Genomic DNA, 22,110 nt, shown 5'->3' on the forward strand with positions numbered 1-22,110 from the left:
CCGAGGCAATGAGCCATGAGGGAGAGGAAAGAGAAAGCCGCGTAACGAGAAGTGACAAAGTGCCACTAAGCAGTTTCCAGGAATACAATGGTGGAGTTGGAAGAGTCTCTGGAGGGAATGGATTTTAATAGCATTTCAGTAAAGAGCCCAGGAGCACCTTTAAGGCTAACCGACTTTACTGTAGCATAAGCTTTCGAGAGCCACAGCTCGCTTCGTCAGGTGCATCAGTGTCCTTGGTGAACAAGGTCTAGGTCAAAGGCACCTTAAAGACCAACTAGATTTCCAAGGTATGGGCTTTCCAGAGTCAAAGCTCCCCTCATCAGATACGTCAACTGCAGACCAACACGGCTACCCACCGGAAACGATCTCACTGAACAGCATTTCCCAGAATTCCTTGGCGACAGCCATGACAGTTGAAGTGGTATATATATATATATCCAAAGAGGAATATACTTCAAAGCTAGCATCCCCAGGAACTCAGGTGACTTCTAGGGGGAGTTTCTATCCTTGGAAACTGTTCCAGGTGAGCCGCAGGATTCGAATCCAGTGTCACCTTAGAGACCAACGAGATTTTCCGGCTCTGAGCTTTCGAGAGCCAAATTCCGGTTCTCAGATACAGACACTCTTCTACCGCAAACCCCCACGGCTACCTACCCGAGACTGTTTCAGGTGTGGAACTTCAAGCATAACCAGCTCCTACAAAATATCACCTCCTAGATGAAACAACTCTACTTTCCCAGTGGAAGAGAGACTGCAGTAGCCGACTAACAAGCAAAACCAAAAACATTTTGATTGCTGAGAGGCACAAAACACAAACCAGTAGGAAGTCACACAGTCCCCTTTTCAGATTCATCGTGGCAGCAAATAATTCTCTGCAGTGCCAAAGTGAGGCACTTGCCTATCGATGGCAGAAGCTCTGGGTTCACAGAATAAGGATCGAAACGTAAAACTTGGCTGAACTTAGAGGCAGCCGATGAGACAAAAAAATCCCCAGTCATTAAAAAAAAACACCCCTAGATTCCTGCTGCACCAAAGCGCTGGCCTCTTCGACATCCTGTCAGTAACAACGGGCAATGCCTCAAAAAGCACAAAACGACACAAACAAAGAATTCAGGATGAATGTTGCATCAATTCAGATTGTTGGATTAGGGCTGGGGAGACTTCTCTCAAATCCCCAGCGAGCGAGCGCACTTCAGCTGTTTTTTCAGCCTGGCCTACCTCACAGGGGCATTACGAGAATAAAAGGGGTGAGCTTTACAAGTTCCTTGAAGAAAACGGCAAGGCAAAGATACAACAACACTGACACCAATCACTGACAGGCAGACAGATCAGAGATGCCGGGTCAGAGGATACGGTTTCTGGGCTTTTGTAGATAAATCTGCAAGTATCTACCAGCCTCCTGAGCAGGTTGCCAATCTCTAGGTGGTGGCAGGAGATCCTCAGAATTGCAACTGATTGCCAGGTCATATAGAGGTCAGTTCCCCTGGAGAAAAAATGGCTGCTTTGGACAGCATGAGGCTCCTCCCCTGTTTGATTAGGGCTGTGGAATATGCGCCACCGTCTAGAGTTGTTTTATTGCTGAAGTATACGTTTATGTATGGTTTTAATGCAAATTTTATTGTAATTTTAATTCTGATGTTATCCACTCTGAGCCTGTTTTCAGGGAAAGCGGATTATAAATCCAATCCAATCAAACCTCCCCAATCCACCCCAAAATCTCCTGGAATTTCACACCTCGGATCGGCCAACCCTACTCCAGGGTCTGTTGCACCTACTCTAAATAAAACGCCCACTCTTTCCCTTCAGTTTTGACAGATGATCATGCAGCAGAGATTCAGAATAACTCAAAAGCCTGCAGCACAGGCAATCGGATTCCGTACGAGGCAACTTCTCATCCGCGTTGTGCTCCTGCTGCTCTGGAACTCCAAGGTGGCTCTGAACGCCACTTCAGCACCGTTGGGTGGTGCTGAATGGCAGCTCCACCAGGGGGTAATTTTAAGAGGAGATTGCCCATTAGTTGATCAGGTACATATTTCATCCAGTGCACTCAAAGTAAAGCACACTTTTTCAGGATCAGGGAGAGCAAAAGAGCACGGTGGGAGACCAAAAATAGCCCTTTCAGCCGTTCATTTGAGGCTAGGCTCTTCAAGTTCGGCAGTTTTGCAAATCATAGAAATGTTCTGGGCACTGGCAAGCTGTCACAGAAATTGGACTGCAGCAGGAAGATCGGGCATCTTGCAGAGATTTCAAGCATCCTCGGGAATGGCAACCTGGTTCCTCCAGGACTGTGGTCCTTGGCATGCCTGGGCATAAATATCTGAACAAATAAATGAAGCTTTACGCAATGGACAGTCAGCACAACCACCCTTCCGGTTTCTGTTCTGAGATTTGACCAGTTTCTCAGCCATAAGGTTACCAGAGAGAGCCGGGAAACGACTGCATGGGGAATTCTGCATTCAATACTGTTCTCTCCCCCCACCCCGTACTTTCAGCATTTGCTGTTTTGCAGCAATTTATAGCACTGTGAAACAGCAGACAGTCTGCTTTCCGTTTCATCCCGTTTGTTACAATTAACAGAAGGGCTCAGGAGTACAACAGACCCCCCAAAATCAAGCTGGAAATAGATACACGTTTGTTATCCCTTTACACATTCAAAGTTTTGTCCTGGATCTCAACAGAGAGTTTTAAAACAAAGTTTGTTGCTAAACACAGAGGTATTTGTTGGGCTGTACTCAAAGCACAAGGAATCTCATTGTGTGAAGTATTTTCTGGCTTGCGTGGGATTGCAGACCACACAACACCAATAAAATGAAAAAGAAATCTTATTCGGTAGTACTGGAAAGCTATAATTCCACCATGTAGTAAAAACGGGACAGAAGAACTATTGGATCTGGGAATAAAGGGGAAAATAGCTTTTAACAGATGAGATGCAGAGCAGGGACGGTTCCAGGATTTGGAGGACCATGGGCAGAAAGTGCCCAGGGCCCCCCTCCCCTAAGCTGCCCACCCTCAGGTCCCCTGCTTGTGTTTCCCTTCTTGCCCACCCATGCCCGCGGCCTTGCCCCTCACCTGCCTGTAAGCTCTCCTCTCCCCTGTGCTCACAGCCATGGGCGCTACCGGCAGCTTTCCCCCCCTACACACACACAGTCCAGTGCACGGAACTGGAAATGCCACCTTCATTGCCGCCAGAAACCCTGCCCCTGCTGTGCGTGACCGGTGTAACTTCCCTGCTGGCACTGGGCAACAGGTTTAGGTGGGAGCGCAGGTGGCCCTGGCGGAGTGTTCACAAGCAGAGGGGGGCAAGGGAGGGATGTGGTTGGTATCTGTGGACCCCAACAGAAGCCTTGGGCCGTGGCAGCTGCCCCACCTTGGGGCACGCTGATGCCAACTGTGCCAGCCATTGAATATAATGGTAATCGGGCTGAGTTTCTAGAGCTTTATGAAAACTGCTCCATACCTCTTCCCTTCTTTTTTTCTGTTTCCTCGCTCCCCCCCCCCGCATTTATTTTTTACCCCTCCCAATCGATTTAAGACTAGAGAAGCCAGAGGATAGGCCTACGGGTGGGAACGGGTTATTGGGCAGTTGTGTGTGGTGTGTTACATATTTTAAAACAGCAGGCAAACTTTCAATTCTCTCGTTAAGTGGAACGAAAGCCTCTCCGGCAGCAAGCGGCTGTGAGGCTGCTGTTTTAACGTGAAGAAGTAGCCCCACGCCCTGCAGCTGTTCCTTTCAAGCCCCCTCTCCCTCCCCTTTTCCGGACCGGGCTGCCTCCTGGGGGCAAGACCAGCCCCCTCGGCGAAGCCACCCCAGGGGCCTGTGGCTTTTCTGGAGGTGAGCATCCCGCTACCACCGGCTTGAGGGCCCTTCTCCCTACTGCTCTGCTGTAGATCTTTGAAGCGCTTGGAAATTAAAAGGCAATTAAGACACGGGGTGGGGGGGTGGGGGGTGGCAGGCAGGAGCCCCCGCATTCTCCGGGCTGTTTCAACTGCACTCCCAGCTCCTCACTACCCTCTAATTACACCCAGGGTGACAGCAGCTTTCAGGCGCTGCGTGCATCCGTTCGATCTGCTTGAGTTGGTGCCGAGAGCGCCGAGACCCGCTCTGTAATTTGCCTGCTGTTGTTACTCACTATTCGTAATGTGGGGTGGGCTAAGTATTTATAGAGCAGCCGATTCTCTGCGATCCGCCTGCAGTCATTTGGCTCCGTTCAGAGGGGAAAGCAAAAGGCTGAGCACATCTGCAACCGGCCCGCCCAACCTGTGACTCACCCAGCCGAACGCCACGTACCGTGGCCTCGCCAGGCGCTTGGCGGTCCTCCTGCTTGCCTGGGCCCAGGCGGGCAGCAAAAGCAGAGATCAGCAGGGCTCTGGCAGGCTGCGTTCAGCGCAATGAATTGCAGGCGGAGCTTCCCTGGCACGGATTAGAAAATGGGTGCTCAGAGGTCCTGCTGAGAGAGAGTGAGGAGGGGCTGCCCCCCCCCGCTCCTCTCCTGCCTCCCTCTTCCTTTCCCACCATGTATCACCCATTCTACTTTTATCATCTTCCCCTAGATATATATATATAAAAAAAACTTCTATCCCGCTTTCCTTTTTCACAAAAGACCAAAGTGGCTTACAGTAAATGTTAAAACCATAGTTCTTTTTTTTTCAGGTTTCAGTTTATTTAAACTATACACTATAAACAATAACCATAGAAGATAAGAAAAACACAACATTCTCAAAGGAAGACACACTAACAATACATGAACAAAGCAAAATGAAACAACCCTAAAAACTAAACTACAGGTTGAGTTCTGATTTCTCCGCAACAAACTTGTTTCATTACTAACGTCTCACTTATTACAAGTTCTGACCCATAAATCTTAAAACCGGAAAAAACAAAGCACTTGAACTTACATACACACACACAATCCATTTAAACATCCTGAAATGCCCTCCTGAACAATTCCTTGCACAGGCCTGCAACCATGAGGGCATCGATTCCCACTGCAGGCCCCCAGTTTAACCCCTAGGCTGTTCCCAAGGGTCTTCCAAGCCCCTGGAACGTAATTTCAGGAGGCAAAATGAGCAGCTGGGGAGGGAAATTTGTAGGAAATCCTTTACAACCATGAAAACCAGGCAGCCAGCCTGAGAGTGGCAACTGGTAGGAAACACATCGTGTAGGGTGAGGGTTATACTGCCCGTGGCATTTCCAGTCGTGCACAATGAGACACTGACAATGCGCCTCCCCCCCACTGTCCATACGGACAAATACTCGACCTTATATATCAAGGGCTCTAATCTGGACGAGACCCTCTAGCATACTTCGCACCACCAGGGTGAATCCAGCCTTCACTTTTATTTCACAGACAAGCCACAGGAAACTCTGAATGCTGCAGAGTTATACTGTGTTGTTTTTTTTTAAATGAGGACAGGTTTTTCCTTCTATAGAGGGAAAATTCTCTTTCTGTATACATATCTATATACACACGCGCACATATATAGCACCCGTACTCCCAGGGGTGCTCATGTACTGAAGAAGCAAGGAAGAACGGACACTGATGCGCTCACAAGCAACTCATTCCCGGCCCAGGTGGCGCAGCTATTGTTACAAATGCTCGGCTGGAGCTATTTATACCGCAGGACTCCACGTGCTCCTGCCTATTGCTGTGTCCCTTCGCCTACACAGGAAAAGTAGTCTGTCTGAAAGTGAAGCTCGAGCAAACACTTGCTATGGGTGGGCTGGGACGTGGGCGTGCAAGAGGTGAACAGACCAGCCGGAGCACTGGGCTGCACAGAGTTCAGCTGAGAGAGGGAAGGAGAGATCTGAAGAACGTTTGGCTCGTCTCTTCTGCATGCAGGAGGAAGAGAGTACTTGTACATGCACACTACCACTCTATGCTCATGTGCGTCATGGGACATGCGAGTAAGGGCTTTTCAGTGCCAAGGCTTAGGAAATGTCACAGAAGGTTCTGGAAGATGCTGGTGCATACACATTACTGCTGTTACTCCAAGAATGTTTCTCCCCTGAAGGGCCCTACATGTCCAAATGTCTGTCTCTTCCTTCCTTCCTTCCTTCCTTCCTCTCTACCTACCTACCTATCAACCTGTCAGCTGTTATCTGACTTAAGACCTGTCAGCAGGACGATGCCTGGCCTGTGGCTATGCTGGACAATTCTGAGGTCGGCTACTAAGAGCCCATTCACATGTCACTTTGTTTACTGAGTAGGACCCCTCCCCTCATATCTGAGTATGGTTTGAATCGGTAAGACAGTCTGGAAGTTCAGAACAGGTTTGAGGGTTTTTAAAAATGTTTATTGGCATTATGAGTTTTAAATCATATATATATATATATATATATATATATATATAAGTCTTGCCCACGCGTTATTGAGTGATTCCGCACACGTTGGATAATGCACTTCCAATCCTTTTTATAGATCATTTGGAACGGATTTTTTTGTGTGCGGAACAAAAAATCCACCTCAAACGATTGATAAAGTGCATTGAAAGTGCATTATCCAACGTGTGCGGAATCAGCCATTAATTCATACAATCCTTGCGCCTTTATAGGCAGATGCAGGGTCGTCTCGAACATCTGCACCATTGTATTCGAATCATACCCCCACCCCCACCCCAGTCTCTTTTTAACAGGTTAAAACTGTTACTCTTTCAACCGCACCAGTGCTCTGCAGGAAAGTGGCACATCCTCAAAACAGCCAGAACAAATATCTCGACGTAGATGATACTCTGAGGATACGGAACCCACCCTGCCCTACAACGTACACAAACAAGGAACTGCTTGGAAAACAATTCCCTAAGGCACGTACCGGCTGCAGCATATCACGAGAACTGCCACTGTTTCAGAGGGAAGCCCGTGTATGTCGTGGGCTCAGTCCCCGTCTTTCCCATGTCCCAAACCACTACACAGGAGTTCCCCCAACAGGGCAAAGAGTGGCTGCCCAGCACCACTTCACGTTGGGAAAATGCTGCAGCGTGCAGCTGGTTGAAGTTGGCTGTGACTTGACAGCACTTTTTGCTCACAAAAAGGCATATAGGAGGAGGACAGGTGGCCCTAAAGAGCTTCTCCAAGCAATGACTTCCCACTCCCTGGCTCAATCCTGCATCGCACAAGTCAAGAGAACTCCCTGCCCAAGGAGCAAAGCAAGCCAGAAGGCACGACGGGAAACCAGCCTGTGCTATCACACCTGGATGGTGCGGACTGACAACGCCAGCACCCTTGGCTTCCATAACGAGAGCCGTCTGGATTGTCCTGAAGGTACCAACCGATTAGAATTTTATTAAGTAAATATTTTTTCCGTATTAGCAACCCCTCAATATCAATGCTTTTTATGTTTTAAAGGAAGTGTAACTTGGAGCTAGTGTCATAGAAGTGTCACGCTGGGCGCTGGGGAATCTGGGTTCGGATCTCCACCATGCCATGCCGCTCTCTGGGTGACCTTGGGTCAGTCACTCTTTGCCAGCCTAGCCTACCTCACAGGGTTGTGGTGAGAGTAAAAAGCAAGGGAGAACTCTGTAAACTACCCTGAGGTTTTGGGAAGAAGGGTGGGATAAAAACGGACTAGAGAGAGAGAACAAGCATTCCACAAATGGAACGGGACACCACGGACTTCCTCATGAAAATACAGTCCATTGACCACCTGCCAGGTGACACCATCCTAGCAACCATGGATGTGGAGGCCCTGTACACCAATATCCCACATGCAGATGGACTGCAAGCCATACGGAATATTATCCTGGACAAAACCACAGCACACCTCGCCACTGAACTTGGCCACTTCGTACTCACTCACAATTACTTCAAATTTGGCACAGCCATGGGCGCACACACGGCACCACAATATGCTAACATATTCATGGCGGACTTGGAGCAACGCTTCCTCAGCTCCCATCCACTGAAAACACTCCTGTACTTAAGATTCCTGGATGACATCTTCATCATTTGGACCCATGGGAAGGAAGCCCTTGAGAGATTTCATCAGGACTTCAACAACTTTCACCCTACTATCAACCTGAGCCTGGACCACTCTACACAACAGGTACACTTCCTGGACACCACTGTACAACTACATAACGGACAGATAAATACCACTTTATACCAGAAACCCACCGACCGATACTCATATCTACATGCCTCCAGCTACCACCCTAAACATACCACTCGGTCGATTGTCTACAGCCAAGCCTTATGTTACAATCATATCTGCTCCAATGCTCTTGATCGGGACTCCCACTTAAGAGATTTACAACAAGCATTTTTGGGGCTACAGTATGCTACAGTAAGTGAGGAAACAAATCGACAGGGCCAGACTAGTACCCAGAAACAGTCTGCTCCAGAACAAACCTAAAGGAACTAACAACAGAACATCACTGGTTGTGTCACCTATAGTTCCCAGCTCAAACCCATCCAACGTATCATCAGTGAGCTACAGCCCATCCTGGAAAATGATACCTCTCTCTCAGAAGCCCTGGGTGGAAGACCTTTCCTTGCCTACAGACAGCCCCCCAACCTTAAATGACTTCTCACCTACAACCATGAATCGGCCAGCAGAGTCACCAGCACAGGTGCCAGGCCCTGCAACAGACCCAGATGCCAGCTCTGCCCTCATATCTACCCAGAAAATACAGAATTACAGGACCCAATGACATCAACTACACTATCTCTGGCTCTTACAGCTGCTCATCCTCCAACGTGATATATGTCCTCATGTGCCAACAATGTCCATCTGCTCTGTACATTGGACAAACCAGCCAACCTCTGCGCAAAAGAATAAATGGACACAAATCTGACATTAAAAATGGCAACATCCAGAAACCAGTAGGAGAACACTTCGATCTACCAGGACATTTCATCAAGGACTTAAAGGTCACCATAGTTCAACAGAAACCTTTCAAAAACAGAATCCAACGGGAAGCTGCTGAATTGGAATTCGTATGTAAATTTGACTCAGTCAGACTTGGATTGATTAGAGACTATGAATGGTTATCTCCTTATCAGAAGTAACTGCCTTCATTATCAGAAGCCAACTGATCCCATTATCAGAAGCTACTGATTGCATCTACTCCCCCCTCCCCTCTCCACCTATATAGCTAACCAGTTTCTTCATACCCTCCATGCATCTGACGAAGAGAGCTGTGGCTCTTGAAAGCTTATGCTACAGTAAAGTTGGTTAGTCTTAAAGGTGCTACTGGACTCTTTTCTATTTTGCTACTGCAGACTAACACGGCTGACTCCTCTGGATCCATAAATGGAAGTTCATCGTTAGAAGAAAAGGTTACAACGAAACACATCAAAACTATTATACACACCAAAATAGCCTAAAAAGAATGTGTGCCTTTCTTAGTTATATCAATTAATCCTTGCTGTTGATTAAAACTGGCCCCATACCAGTTGGTCAACTAAAGCTTTCACTGATTCATCTGTCCATTAATGCACTCTACCTACAAAGCTTTATCATACGAAACACAACATCTTGAACAGGCGCACAGAAATGATGAAAGCCCTTGGGAATGTAATGTACCTCTTGATCTAGTTTGCAAAGTATTGGCAGGGAAAATCCTTTATGGTGCATAGAAATTCTAATTCTGCTAGTTGCTGAAATTGGACTCCAGGGACACTTATTGTGTACAAGTTCAGGCGCTCGACAATGTTGGGACTGAGCTGTCCAATGTGCTGAATGCATCTGTTCCGCTGGGCAAGGCCATGTGTTTCAGGAAGCTGACGGCTTACGCAGCCGAGACATCTCGCTGCGCTGTGCCAGACATTCGTTCTTTTACAGATTCTATTTCTTTAAAATAACATTTAAAAAGAAAACTTCAACGCGTTGTTAGCAGCGGTGAGGGTGACCTCGGTCACATTACCGATGAGTTCTTTCTATTCAAATGGTTTCTAATATTCTCTGCAGTGACATGCTTAAAACTGTAGCTCATCCAGCTGTATATTTATCCTCACAAATCCAGGGCTACAGGCAAGTGAAGAAGGAAACAAAATGTCACAGGATATAGAACGAACAGACACATTTCAGAGGGGTGGCTGCATTAGACGGGTACAGCAAAAACTGAAGACTAAGGACAGAGAGATTCATTGTGGCAAGAAATGTGATAGACTAGAGCCCACTTCATCGGATACATACATCCTCAGATGGCCATAGAGGAGAAAACTGTAAAAAGCTGTGTCAAAACTCAGAAGAAATGCAAGAAGTACCATCTATGACAATTCTTTGCAAAACTCACATGTATACAAGATGGAGGTCCTGTACCTGGGCTGTGTGGGGGGGGTAGATATGGGGATTCGGAGACCCGAGTTCGAATCCCCACCCTGCAACGGAAGCTTGCTGGGTGACCCTGGGCCAGCCACATGTTCTCAGGAGGAGAGGAGAACCAGGTAAGCTGCTGCGAGTTGCCACTGCGGGAAAAGGCAGGATATAAACGAGATAAATAAAATAAAATCTGTTCCAGGCCTATACCACTTCCAACTTCATCACCTTGGTTGCCTTCTTCTGTATCTTTTCCAGCCTTGCAATGTAGTTTCCCAACATCATATCTAGTCTGGTCGCTTAAGAATGTGCTCAAGCATTCATCTCCATCCAGCAAGAGAGAGACACCCATGAGAGCACGCTCCTATGCGCACGGGTGCAGATGCATCATCTGAAAGCATGTCTTTTTCATCGCGACTGCAATGCTCCTTAAGGGTCCATTGAACTGGCTTGCACCTGTCAGTCTTGCAATTTAGGATCACGGGTGACTCAGAGCTGGATTGGTCCGTCAGTGGTCTAAGCGCTACATACATTCTGAAGCACAGGAGCTTTTCACAGCACCCTGGAGCCATATAACAAAAAGATGAATTGGTTTTAAAAGGGGTTAGATAGATTCATGGAAGAGAGGTCCATCAGTGGCTTCTAGCCAGGGGAGTAAATACAGAGGTAGCAAACCACTGAAAACCAGTGCTGGGAGGCGGCGGCAGGAGCCTTGGCTTTTACGCCGTGTTCGTTTGGCCATCCAGGGCAACTGGTTGGTTGTTGGTTAGAACAGATGCTAGACTAGACAGACCACTGGTTGAATCCAGCGGGGCTCTTCTTGTCTTCCTTGACGCAGAGTCCCTTGGACTGAGCTGTGAACCCAAGATTTGGACGTGTCCCAGGCGAAGAAGCCCCAGCCAGAACTCTTTGAGAAACCCATCACCTCTCACTTCATCAGCTAAGCACTGACAAGAAACCTCAATTCCCTTCGGATTTGTCTGCTTTTGAAAGCTATGTGCTGATTCACCACAGTGGCTAACAATGATCAGAAAGTAATTGGTCCGAATCTGTCCAAAACTCACTAGATGGCCTTAGGCAAATTAGTCAGTCCTGCAAAGTACGGATACTGACCTACTTTAGAGGGTTGTTGTAAGAACTGCAGGGAGAAAATATATGAGAAGACAAAACAGCTCTTTATGGGCTATCCAAAACGGCCATCTTTTTAACTAAACACCAGAACTCTGACACAGACATGGCCAGCCCAGACATGTGGGAGTTTCTACTGTGAAGTTGTGGCACTGTGCCCTCACAGTTGTCACTTCTGAGAGAGGCAAGACACAGGGCACAGACCAGAGACAGCAGGGAGGGGCATACTGGAGTCCCAAAGGTAGGCAGACTCCAGACCACACCAACCAAGCACCCTGGGTGAAAGCTACCACAGACATAGTAATCCAGACAAGTTCGCAGGGGGTATTTCTTTTTGCAGCATTTAGCACTCTGCACCACAGTAGCCTGTCCTTCTCGGTTCCTGTTCTTTTCCACCTCTCATCTTCCTAGGTGTTTAAAAATATATCAACAGGGTTGGCTAGAGCCCTTCTCATTCAACTTGATTTCTCTTTTTTTTTAAAAAAAAAGAAACAAGAAAACTAAGAAAGACCATTAAATACAAATTGCCCTGTTCGAAGTGGGCAGAAAATGCCAGAGGTCAGATGAGTGAGCACACGTCGCGGAGCAGCAGTTCTAATTGCACCCAAAATAACAGGAAGGGGTGCAGCAGAGCGGTGGGTCTGGATTGGCTCCGTTAATGCTCAAATTACACAGCAGTCCAACGGCAGCAATATTACTAAGTACTGCACTGAGGGATCATTTATTTATAGATCGATGCAGGCGTCGTTCCCCCACCGCCCCCTTCCAAGCCTAGAGACATTTTGCAAACATTTTCCCCTCGGGGCCTGTCTATTAAAATGCCCAAAGTGATTTAAATATTGTACATGCTACAGAGTTGTGTTCTGATATTTTGAAGTAATAAGAGTCAGAACATTATTATTATTTTAGGGAATGCTTAAATTATTTGGCTGGGGGAGACAGAAAGAGTGGGCTATTTTAGGTGTTTGGAAGTTTAACCCAGCAGAAAAGATGTAAGTTATATTGCTGACTCATTCTTTTTCTCTGAAAAGGTTTTAGGGCCTTTATCAGCAAACCTGCAGAGCAGAAATTCAACAGGTGCAACTTAGCTTTCTTCTGCTTTGCATTTTCATTTTGCAAAACATTACACAATTCCATTACAGCTGGTTGTGGAAGGTGCAGAATCCCTGCCAGGAAAAAGATGGTAATCTGAAAAACTGGAGACCTCTCCGATCTATGGTGGAAAATCTAGGGTCTAGGCTATTTCACACAATCCCTAAATGGTTCGACAACCAGGAAAACAGACACTTGGGAAAGAGACACAAACACAGAGTAACGAAGCTGGCAGAACTGAAGAACGTAAGACGCCTGTTGGACCAGAGAGACAGCAACGTGTGGTGGTTAAAGGGTTAGACTAGAATCTGGAAGAACCAGGTTTGAATTCACACTCCGCTACGGAAGCCCACTGGATAACCTTGGGAGAGTCATTCTCTCTCAGCCTAAACTAACTCACAGGTTAGCTGACTTTGGATTGCTGTGGTGAAGATGATGTTGCGCAGCCGCTTTGCGTCTCCATTGGGAAGAAAAGCACAGGATACATTTTTCTAAAAATCTGACCACGCCGTCATCTCATCCAATATCCTGTTCCAGCAGAAGCCCGCAAGATGCCCCTGAAAGGCTTTCACGGCCGGAGAACGATGGTTGTTGGGGGTTTTCCGGGCTGTATTGCCGTGGTCTTGGCATTGTAGTTCCTGACGTTTCGCCAGCAGCTGTGGCTGGCATCTTCAGAGGTGTAGCACCAAAAGACTCTTTTGGTGCTACACCTCTGAAGATGCCAGCCACAGCTGCTGGCGAAACGTCAGGAACTACAATGCCAAGACCACGGCAATACAGCCCGGAAAACCCCCAACAACCATGCCCCTGAAAGCTCAAAGTGGGGCATGAAGGCAAGAGGGCTCCCTGCCTTATAGTAATAGTAGCACCATTAAGACTAACCCACTTTATTGTAGCATAAGCTTTCGAGAACCACAGCTCTCTTCGTCACATGCATCTGATGAAGAGAGCTGTGGTTCTCGAAAGCTTATTCTACAATAAAGTAGGTTAGTCTTAAAGGTGCTGCTGGACTCTTTACTGTTTTGCAACTACAGATAGCTAACTCCTCTGGATCTATCCCCATTTTATGTCTCCTAGCACCTGGGACTCACGAGTGCATTGCCTCTGAACATGGAAGTTCTATTTAGTCTCATGGCTAATCACCACCGATAGACCCATCTGTCTAAAGCCATCGAACCCAGTGGCTCATCTGACTTCATTGTAAATCCGTAAAAAAAGCTTGGCCGGATCGGAACAAGAGTTCATTCTAGTCCAACATGCAATAGATTTTAATCCTTGAAATCTTCAGTTCCAATCGCAGTTTAGACAAACTAAAATCTGCTAACCTATGAAATATTTATTATTGGCTTACTACTTTTGAAAAAGATTTACTTTTTTGCTTGGTGGCCAGGACACTTCCCACCGGAAATCAAACAAGTGGCCACTTAGTTGTAGTTCTCGACTATTTTTAATATATTTACTTGCTTACCTCATTTATACCCTGCCTTTCTCCCCAATGAGACTCAAAGGTACTTACAGTTCTCCTCTACTTTCTCTGCACAACAGCCCTGTGAGGTAGGCCAGGCGTGCAACTGGCCCAGGGTCACCCAGCAAACTTCCACAGCAGAGTGTGGATTTTAAACCCAGATCCACTTCCCACACTCTAACCCCTGCACTATGTTGGCTCAGACTAGACTGAACAGTACTGGCCAAATGTTCTCTCTGCCTCGACTATTTACAAAAAGTAAAATCATCAAACTTTTGGAAGTTGTTCTCCAAACTAGCAAGACGCATTTTGCAAAGCTCAATTTGAGGAAACTCTATATTCCCCATCATTAAGTTTGATTTAATCTAGATTTCAGGTCTGCTCCAAAAGAACATAGACTTTCTTCTACAATTCTTACTGGACCTCTTCATGCCATTTATGGTGGTCATTTAGGTAAGTAGTGTTTATAGTAGAGAGCTTTTCTTTGAAATGGGAGAAATGGAGAGAGAATGGAGTAAAAAGGTTTCTTTCTACTTCTCAAGTAGCTGGGAGTTCCAGTGGCAGCCAATTACAGTATAAGTTCCCTGTTTCTTTGTAAATATACAGGATGAGATGAAGAGCAGGCACGCCGAGTGATGTTACTAGCAGTGCTCAAAAACAGTGGCAGCCCTGATTGTAGGAGCCCTGCTCCTGCATGAACTTCCTAAACTGAACAAGTTATTTGCCAAACGGTTCTCCTCCATGCCATGAAAAGCTTTCACATATTGAGCCTCTGTTAATGAGACGGGACATTTCCCCCAAAGCCTGTTAGCTCCCCGAGAACTTCCCCGTAGGCACAGGTCATCTGATGACTAGGAGACTATGGTCGGAAGCAGGGTCTTCTCTACAGTGGCGCCCTCTGCTGGGATGCCCATCAGGTCTTCTTCTCTGTAGCATCTAGGAGAGTGAATGAAACCTGCCTGTTCCAGAAGACATTTGAAGAACGGGGATGATGTGCGTGCAGAGTGTGAGAGAGAGAGAGTTCTGCTGCTCTTATTCACGGCCTGGGAACAGGAGTTCTGAACAGATCCTCTGGGGAGGTCGGTGTGGCCAAGTTGCTTCTGCCGTCAGGAGAGAGGGTGGGATGGGGGGGTGGGGAGGAGCCACTCGGCACGCGGCAGCCCACAAGCCATCTGGTGTCAAAGCCTGCACCCTCGCTCGCCTTTCTCTGTGTACACAGGCGGGGGGCTGAAGAGCCTGTGGAGGCACCGTCTCTCCCATGTTCATCCTGCTTTTGCTTTTATTTGTTAATTTAGAGTGTGAAACCCCACTTTTCTCCCCAAGGGAGACCCAGACCAAGGGAGACCCTGTTCTCTCCTCCTCCATTTTATCCTCACAACAATAACCCTGCGAGGAAGCTTCGGCTGAGAGAAAATGCCTGGCCCGAGGTCACCACTGTAGAGTGAAAATTCAAACCTGCGTCTCCAACATCCTCTCACTTCCACGGGCCCCAGCTTCTGACCCAGAGGCTGTGGCCGTCGCCTTAACATCTCCAAGATGAGGGAGAGAGACGGCAATCTGGGAAGAGGTCCTTCCTGACCCCGTGCCACATGTACTAGTCCACCTTCCTCTCTCGATTAAATTTCTCTGTGCCTAGGAAGTGAGAACACAGGAGGGGGCCCTCCAGATGACAGCTCCCCTAGCCTTCATGCCTGCGATCCATTAACAGAGGAGAACGGGAGGGCCAAGCAGAGGGAAGAAGAGGAGAAACACCCATTTCCTCGTCCTGCCCGGCCCATTGTCCCTGGCTCCCTTCTCTCTCAGAGCCAAGCGACAAGTGATGCCTGGCACAGGTTGGACACTTGTCAGCTTCCCTCAAGCTTTGATGGGAAATGTAGGCGTCCTGGTCTTGCAGCTGTAATGGAGAGCCAAGCTGTAAAACCAGGATGCCTACATTTCCCATCAGAACTTGAGGGAAGCTGACAAGTGTCCAACCTGTGTCAGGCGTCGCTTAAGAACATAAGCAAAGCCATGTTGGATCAGGCCAGTGGCCCATCCAGTCCAACATTCTGTCACACACAGTGGCTAGAAATCCAGTGCCATCTAAAGGACTGTCAGTGAGGCCAGGACACCAGAAGCCCTCCCACTGCCTTCCTTCCAGCACCAAGACAACAGAGCACCACCTCCCCACAAAGAGAATACCATCTATCTCCTGTGGCTAATAGCCACTGATGGACCTCTGCTCCATATATTTGTCCAGTCCCCTCTTGAAGCTGGCAATGCTTGTAGCTGCCACCACCTCCTGTGGCAACGAATTCCATGTGTTTATCACCATAAGAACATTAAATCAAGGAAGCTTGTCGCTTGGGAACCATCCGCTTCCAGCCATTTTCAGTTCAGACGAGAGAGAGGAAGTCAGGCTTTCACTAGACAGTGTGGTTTAGTGATCAGAGTGTCATACTAGGATCTAGTAGACCCCCGTTTCCGATCCCCACTCTGCCTGCCATGGAGGCTTTCTAGTGATCTTGGGCCAGTTATAAGCTCTCAGCCTAACCTACCTCAAGGGGTTGTTGTGAGGATACAACAGAGAAGCGGGGTAAAATAAATACACTGTATACCTTGGGATCCTGACCTGGATAGCTCAGGCAAGCCTGATCTCATTAGATCTCGGCAGCTAAGCAGGGTCGGCCTTGGTTAGTAACTGGATGGGAGGCCTCCCAAGAAGACCACGGCTGCTACGCAGAGGCAGGCAACGGCAAACCACCTCTGAAGGTCTCTTGCCTTGAAAACCCTGCCAGGGGTCACCATAAGCTACAGCTTGATAGCACTTTCCATTACGACATACCTTGGGAAATAAATAAATGCCCCCAGTGGAACCTACAGTATTTTGTATGCAACCCCTCCCTCCAATTTTTAGCTTCTTCCCCTAATTCTCCCACTATTTTCTCCCTCTTTTGGGAATCTCCTCTACACCTCCCCGCATGGCAGCAGAGAGTAAGGAAGCAGTACAGACTAACACTATACAATAGCTGGAGGGAAATCAAGGAAAGATGCCTGCGTCATCTCTAGTCTCAGGTAGGATTTTAGTCCAGTGGGAGGCACCTTATTCAGCTGCATGGACTGGACATTCACCAGCCTCATGAAAAAACCTTGTATCTGAAGAAGGGAGCCTGACCCTCAAAGGTCACAGCCTGAAACTCTCGTTGGTCTCTAAGGTGCCACTGGGCTCACATCCTGCGGTGTCATCCATAGTGCAGGAAGGAGAGCACGGAGCCTCCCCGGGGAAGGCAGTCTGTCGGGGCTGCCACCGTGTCATGGAAACTCCTCGGAGGGAATCAGGCATCAGAGCGGCATCAGAGCTAGAAGACCAAAGTTGACTGAAGGGGAAAGATGCTCCCTGGTGTGGACTTCAGACAGCTCCGTGCAGAGGAAATGCCCCTTTCCCTTCACTTCCTCAAATACTTCATCAGGAACTTCTAGTTAACCAAGAATTTTCTCCTCCAACATCAGCACAAACCTGCGCAAAGACCATGCCTGAGAAGGCCAGCCCAAGAAGCGTGGGGCCAAGGCACGAAGACCCCAGCAGCACCCTCACCTCTCGTCAACTAACATTTCCAGAAAAGACACAAGGCAAGCACCAGGTCTCGAAATCTCACCTGCCCCCTTGCAAACTTTTAACGATAATAGAAGCACACATTTAATGGGAGGGAGGGTAAATATTAATATTCAATGTTGTAAGATATTCCAACAGCAGCGGTAGGAAGGTGAATATCTATATGTGCTTTGGAGCACTATCTGGTATTATTGATATCTGCAGCTTTTCCCCGGAGTGATATGCTCCATGCAATCTTTTATACTTCTGTACAAATCATAAGGGCCCCGTGGTGCAGAGTGGTAAGCGGCAGTACTGCAGCCCAAGCTCTGCTCACAACCTGAGTTCGATCCTGGAGGAAGCCGGGTTCAGGTAGCCGGCTCAAGGTTGACTCGGCCTTCCATCCTTCCAAGGTCGGTAAAATGAGCACCCAGTTTCCTGGGGGTAAAGTGCAGATGACTGGGGAAGGCAATGGCAAATCACCCGGTACCAAAAATGGGTCAGTAATGATTTGGTGCTTGCACAGGGGACTACCTTTTTTTTTTACCTACAAGTCATAAAGCTTGTACTATAGAAAATTTCTCTGTAAAGAATAATATTAATGGGACACGATCCACAAGCCCCACTGAAAGTCCTCTTATAATTCCTGTTTATTTCAACGGGGCATGTGCAAGAGAACTTCCCAGCAGGCCGCGTCCCGCAGGCCAGCTATCCCTCCTCTTCTGCCCTCGACGATGTCTCAACCGGGCTCCGGCAGGCAGAGCCCTCCCAGGCATCACAGCGTGGCTGCCCCGACTCTTGATTAGCCAACATGCTAATTATCCGCCTGTGTTGTTTGGATGTGGTGTGGGAGGCAGGTAAGACAAAGGTTGATGGCAGGAAGACTCGGGAGGCTTCTGCGGAGCTGAGGAGGCCTCTCCCTTGACAGAGAGAGAGGCTCTCGGGGACGAGAAGCACAATAGGGTGGAGGTGGCTGAAAAGGGGGAGGAAAAGAAGAAACAACAGCAGCTCTCTGGAGGTGTATTATGATTCTTTCAGGACAGCGAAAATAATGCCTTTATTTGGAACCAACACAGATTCACCACATGGTATGGCAGCCTTCAGGTTACATGGAACTCGTTCTGCAAATTCAGTATTTTGAAGAGGAGTTCTATGTAACCTCAAAAAGGACGCGCTACATTGTGAAGTTTGGTCGGTCCTAACAAAGGAATGGTTTTATTGTCACTGTGAGTGTTGTTCTAAAGGACCAAAATGGTTTGGGGTCTGTTCTGGAATCCTTTCTCTTTTTGTCCAGTCCCTGTCGTGCAAAGTTTTCTTACCCCTAGAATCACTGTGGGACAGATGGGTCTGTCTCCGTCTTGTCTCCAAACATCTAGCTCTATGCAAACAGCACTCCTGTTTAGCCAACAGCAATGCGCAGACTGCTTGACGGTTTAGTCTGTGTGCTCCCTAAAATTTAAGGAATTTTTATTATGGTGAACTGACAGACTGATCTTGTACTCAGCTCCTTGGTTTATATAGTGTCCTCAAGAGGAGAGGGCAGCGGATTGAGAGGGCTTCCTTTGTGCCATGAAAAAGTCCAGCTGCCCATTTCCACACTTAGAAAGAGTCAGGACCTTTTGCTCCTGGCCAATCGGCAATCCGAAGAATGTGACGGGAACAATAAAGTGAAACGAACTGGGTATCACAATTTGACCCCCACCTTTCCTCCCAAGAGCTCAGGGGGGCACCTGCAGGCTCGTTAACTTTCAAACAGATCCCTTTAGCTTTGCCGTTAACATCAACTTGGTCTGCAGCAAGTACTCAGTGATGTGATTTATTTCCATGCTGTGAAAATGCTTGAATTGCCCACTTCCACACACTGACCTAAAGGAACAGGACATTTTTCTCCTTTTCAGTCGGCGACTTTATGCACATGGTTTCCCCCTCCCCACTGTAGCCTCACAACAACCCTGCATTGTAGGTAAGGCGGGGGGGGCAAGTTCACCCATCAAGCTTCATGGCTCAGTGGGGACCTAGTTTCTGCCCCCCCCGAAAAAGTCAAATTTAGACACATTAGGGAAGAATGAGATGACCTGGGGGGTTGGCAGGGAAGAGGAAAGTCGTTTTACCAATCCAATATCCCCCCCACCCCTTTTTCTCTGCCAACCCAATTTTAACAGGAATATCTTGACAAACCCAAAACAAATTAATTATATTTTTGCTGCCTACAGAGACAGCTGGGCTCCTTTTGGGAGGGGGAGGGGCACTTCACACATTGCAAAATTCCTCTACAGCAGCAGAAGGCACTTACACGTGGGAAACAAGACGCAACCTGGGTGCAGATGGCCAGGGATGCGGATCACATAGACTGGACTGCACGTGGCAGACGTACTGGGGAGCCTCAGATATGGGGAGGCCATTGCTAAGCACAACTTCCCAGGACACACCTGCACAGGAAAAGCCACATCTGTGTTATCACACAATTAGGTGACTGCAATGCACTCTGCGTGGGGCTACCCCAAAGACAACCTGGAAACTGCAACAGGTCCAAAATGCCGCAGCCCAGCTATTGTCAGGGGCTAGCCACAGAGAACATGCGTTGTCCATTTTGAAATATACTAAAAAGAGTCCAGTAGCACCTTTAAGACTAACCCACTTCATTGCAGCATAAGCTTGCGAGAACCACAGCTCTCTTCATCAGATGCAGGAAGAGAGCTGTGGCTCTTGAAAGCTCATGCTACAATAAAGTGGGTTGGTCTTAAAGGTGCTACTGGACTCTACTATTTTGCAGCTACAGACTAACACAGCTAACTCCTCTGGACCTATGACATTTTGAAACAGTTACTGTGGCTGCCAATCTGTTTCCCAGTTCAGTTCAATGTTCCTGCCCTTCAGTTTAGACAATGTCAGGGGCATCTTTTCAGCCTCTGTTCCCTCCAAAGTCCGGTCACAGAGAAAGACCTTCAGCCCGAGCTCCGTAAAGCACAGTTGCATCCCATTACTTATAGAAAAAGCTTTATCCTCCTCATTTTAGGACAGTCACTCAAATGCAGTCTGATCTGCACGTATTTACTCAAAAGAAAGCCCAGAGCTACTCAGCAAGGCTTACTCCCAGGTAAGCCTGCGTAAGATTGCATGCACTGCCCCATTTAGATTCATTTCACAACCAAGTTTGTCAGCTGTGTTGATCCAAAAGAGAACCATAGCTTACACAGTTGCGTGTGTTCACAAACCTTCAGCAGTCACATGCAAACATTTTAGGAGCACAGGCAAAATACTGTAGGTCAATTTTACAGAACCCAGGTTGTACACACTGAACATGCGTACAGTCGACAAGGAGCCACGGTCAATCGTTGATGTGTGGACATGTGCAACACACATTAACAAACACATTTGTCACAGTCACATTTGAAATGTAAAGAAAAAAGTGTAAAACGAAAATGGGTGACTCCACGGCTCACCCTCAAGACCAGCAGGTACAAATTCTGGGCTGCTTCATTTATCGCCTAGAAAAGATTCTCTCTTTTTATCACTAGAGGGTACTTTCTCCCTTCAGGTGCAGAGACTCTGCTTTATCTCTTAGAGCCCCCACCCCCACCCCAAAGACAAAATCTCAGCAGGTGCCACCTTCCTCCATCGCAATTGTGAAATTTCCCCCTTCTTTCCAACTCCCTATAGGTCCTGCTCTGCACATGGCCAAGCCCTGCTGGGAAGGCATCAGGCAGAATATCCCTCCTGTCTTACTGGGGGGGGGGCCCGGGGGGATGCACACACCACAGGTAAGCCGCAGGCTCCCAACCTGTGTCCACTACATGCGCAAGTCCCTTGGACACAGGAGGCAGAGCCTGATGTGTCCCTTTGTGGCACACGAGGGGATCCACCCGTCCGTTCCACGACGTCGCCCCCCGCCCAGCCTCGAGCTCTCTGCGGGGGCCCTGCCAAGGGCTGCGACGGGGATGTGGGGGGAGAAGACGACGCGGGGGCCCTGCGGCTGGCCCCGGGGCTGGATGGCGGCGGGGCCGGCCTCCAGGGCCCCGGGCGGGCCGACCAGATGGCCCGGAGCGCCGCGCTGGGCTCGAGGGAGGCGCCGGGCTGGCCTCTGCGGCGCGCGGCCGACCCTCGACGACTCGCACGCCGGAGACCTGGCTGGCCTGCAAGGCGCCGCCGGAGTCCGGGTGGGGTGGGGTGGGGTGGGGGGCTGCGACTCACGGGTGCCGTCGAAGCGGGTGGCGATGGTGTCGAGGAAGGTGTTCTGGGGAGCCAGGAGGCCCCGCATCACCGGCATCTTAGGACGCGCGACGCCGCCGACGCCGCCTCTCCATCGTCCGGAGCGCAGAAACGCCGCCCGGCTGGCCCGAGCCTCGCGGCAGGGAAGCGGGGCTCGCTCGGGGGCGCCGCCCGGCCAGCCGCGCTCTCCTCGCCGGCAGCGGCGCCACCAGCTTCGCCCAGCCCGGACGGCGGGCTCGAGGGAGGCGGGCGCGGGCGGCGCCACCAAGCCCGCCCGCAGCCTCAGCCGAGCGCCAAGTCCGACGGGCCCGACGGGAGCCGCGGGAAACCCGCCCGGAGCGCCGCCTCCGCCGCGCCTGCCTTAGGAGGCGGCTGCATGGCCGGCGCGG

The 22,110-nt window shown here is 48.8% G+C and overlaps 1 protein-coding gene across 1 annotated transcript in view; it reads right to left on the bottom strand.

The window, feature by feature from the left end:
• Positions 1 to 21,779, bottom strand: part of KCNH3 (potassium voltage-gated channel subfamily H member 3) — a 50,631-nt gene extending 28,852 nt beyond the window's left edge. Inside the window, exon 1 of the mRNA XM_055003323.1 lies at positions 21,704 to 21,779. Coding sequence (XP_054859298.1) covers positions 21,704 to 21,779 — 76 coding nt within the window. The remainder of the gene's footprint in view (positions 1 to 21,703) is intronic.
• Between the last annotated feature and the right edge of the window lie 331 nt (positions 21,780 to 22,110).

This window comes from Eublepharis macularius, chromosome 19 (assembly GCF_028583425.1).
Source record: "Eublepharis macularius isolate TG4126 chromosome 19, MPM_Emac_v1.0, whole genome shotgun sequence".
Taxonomy (NCBI): Eukaryota; Metazoa; Chordata; class Lepidosauria; order Squamata; family Eublepharidae; genus Eublepharis; species Eublepharis macularius.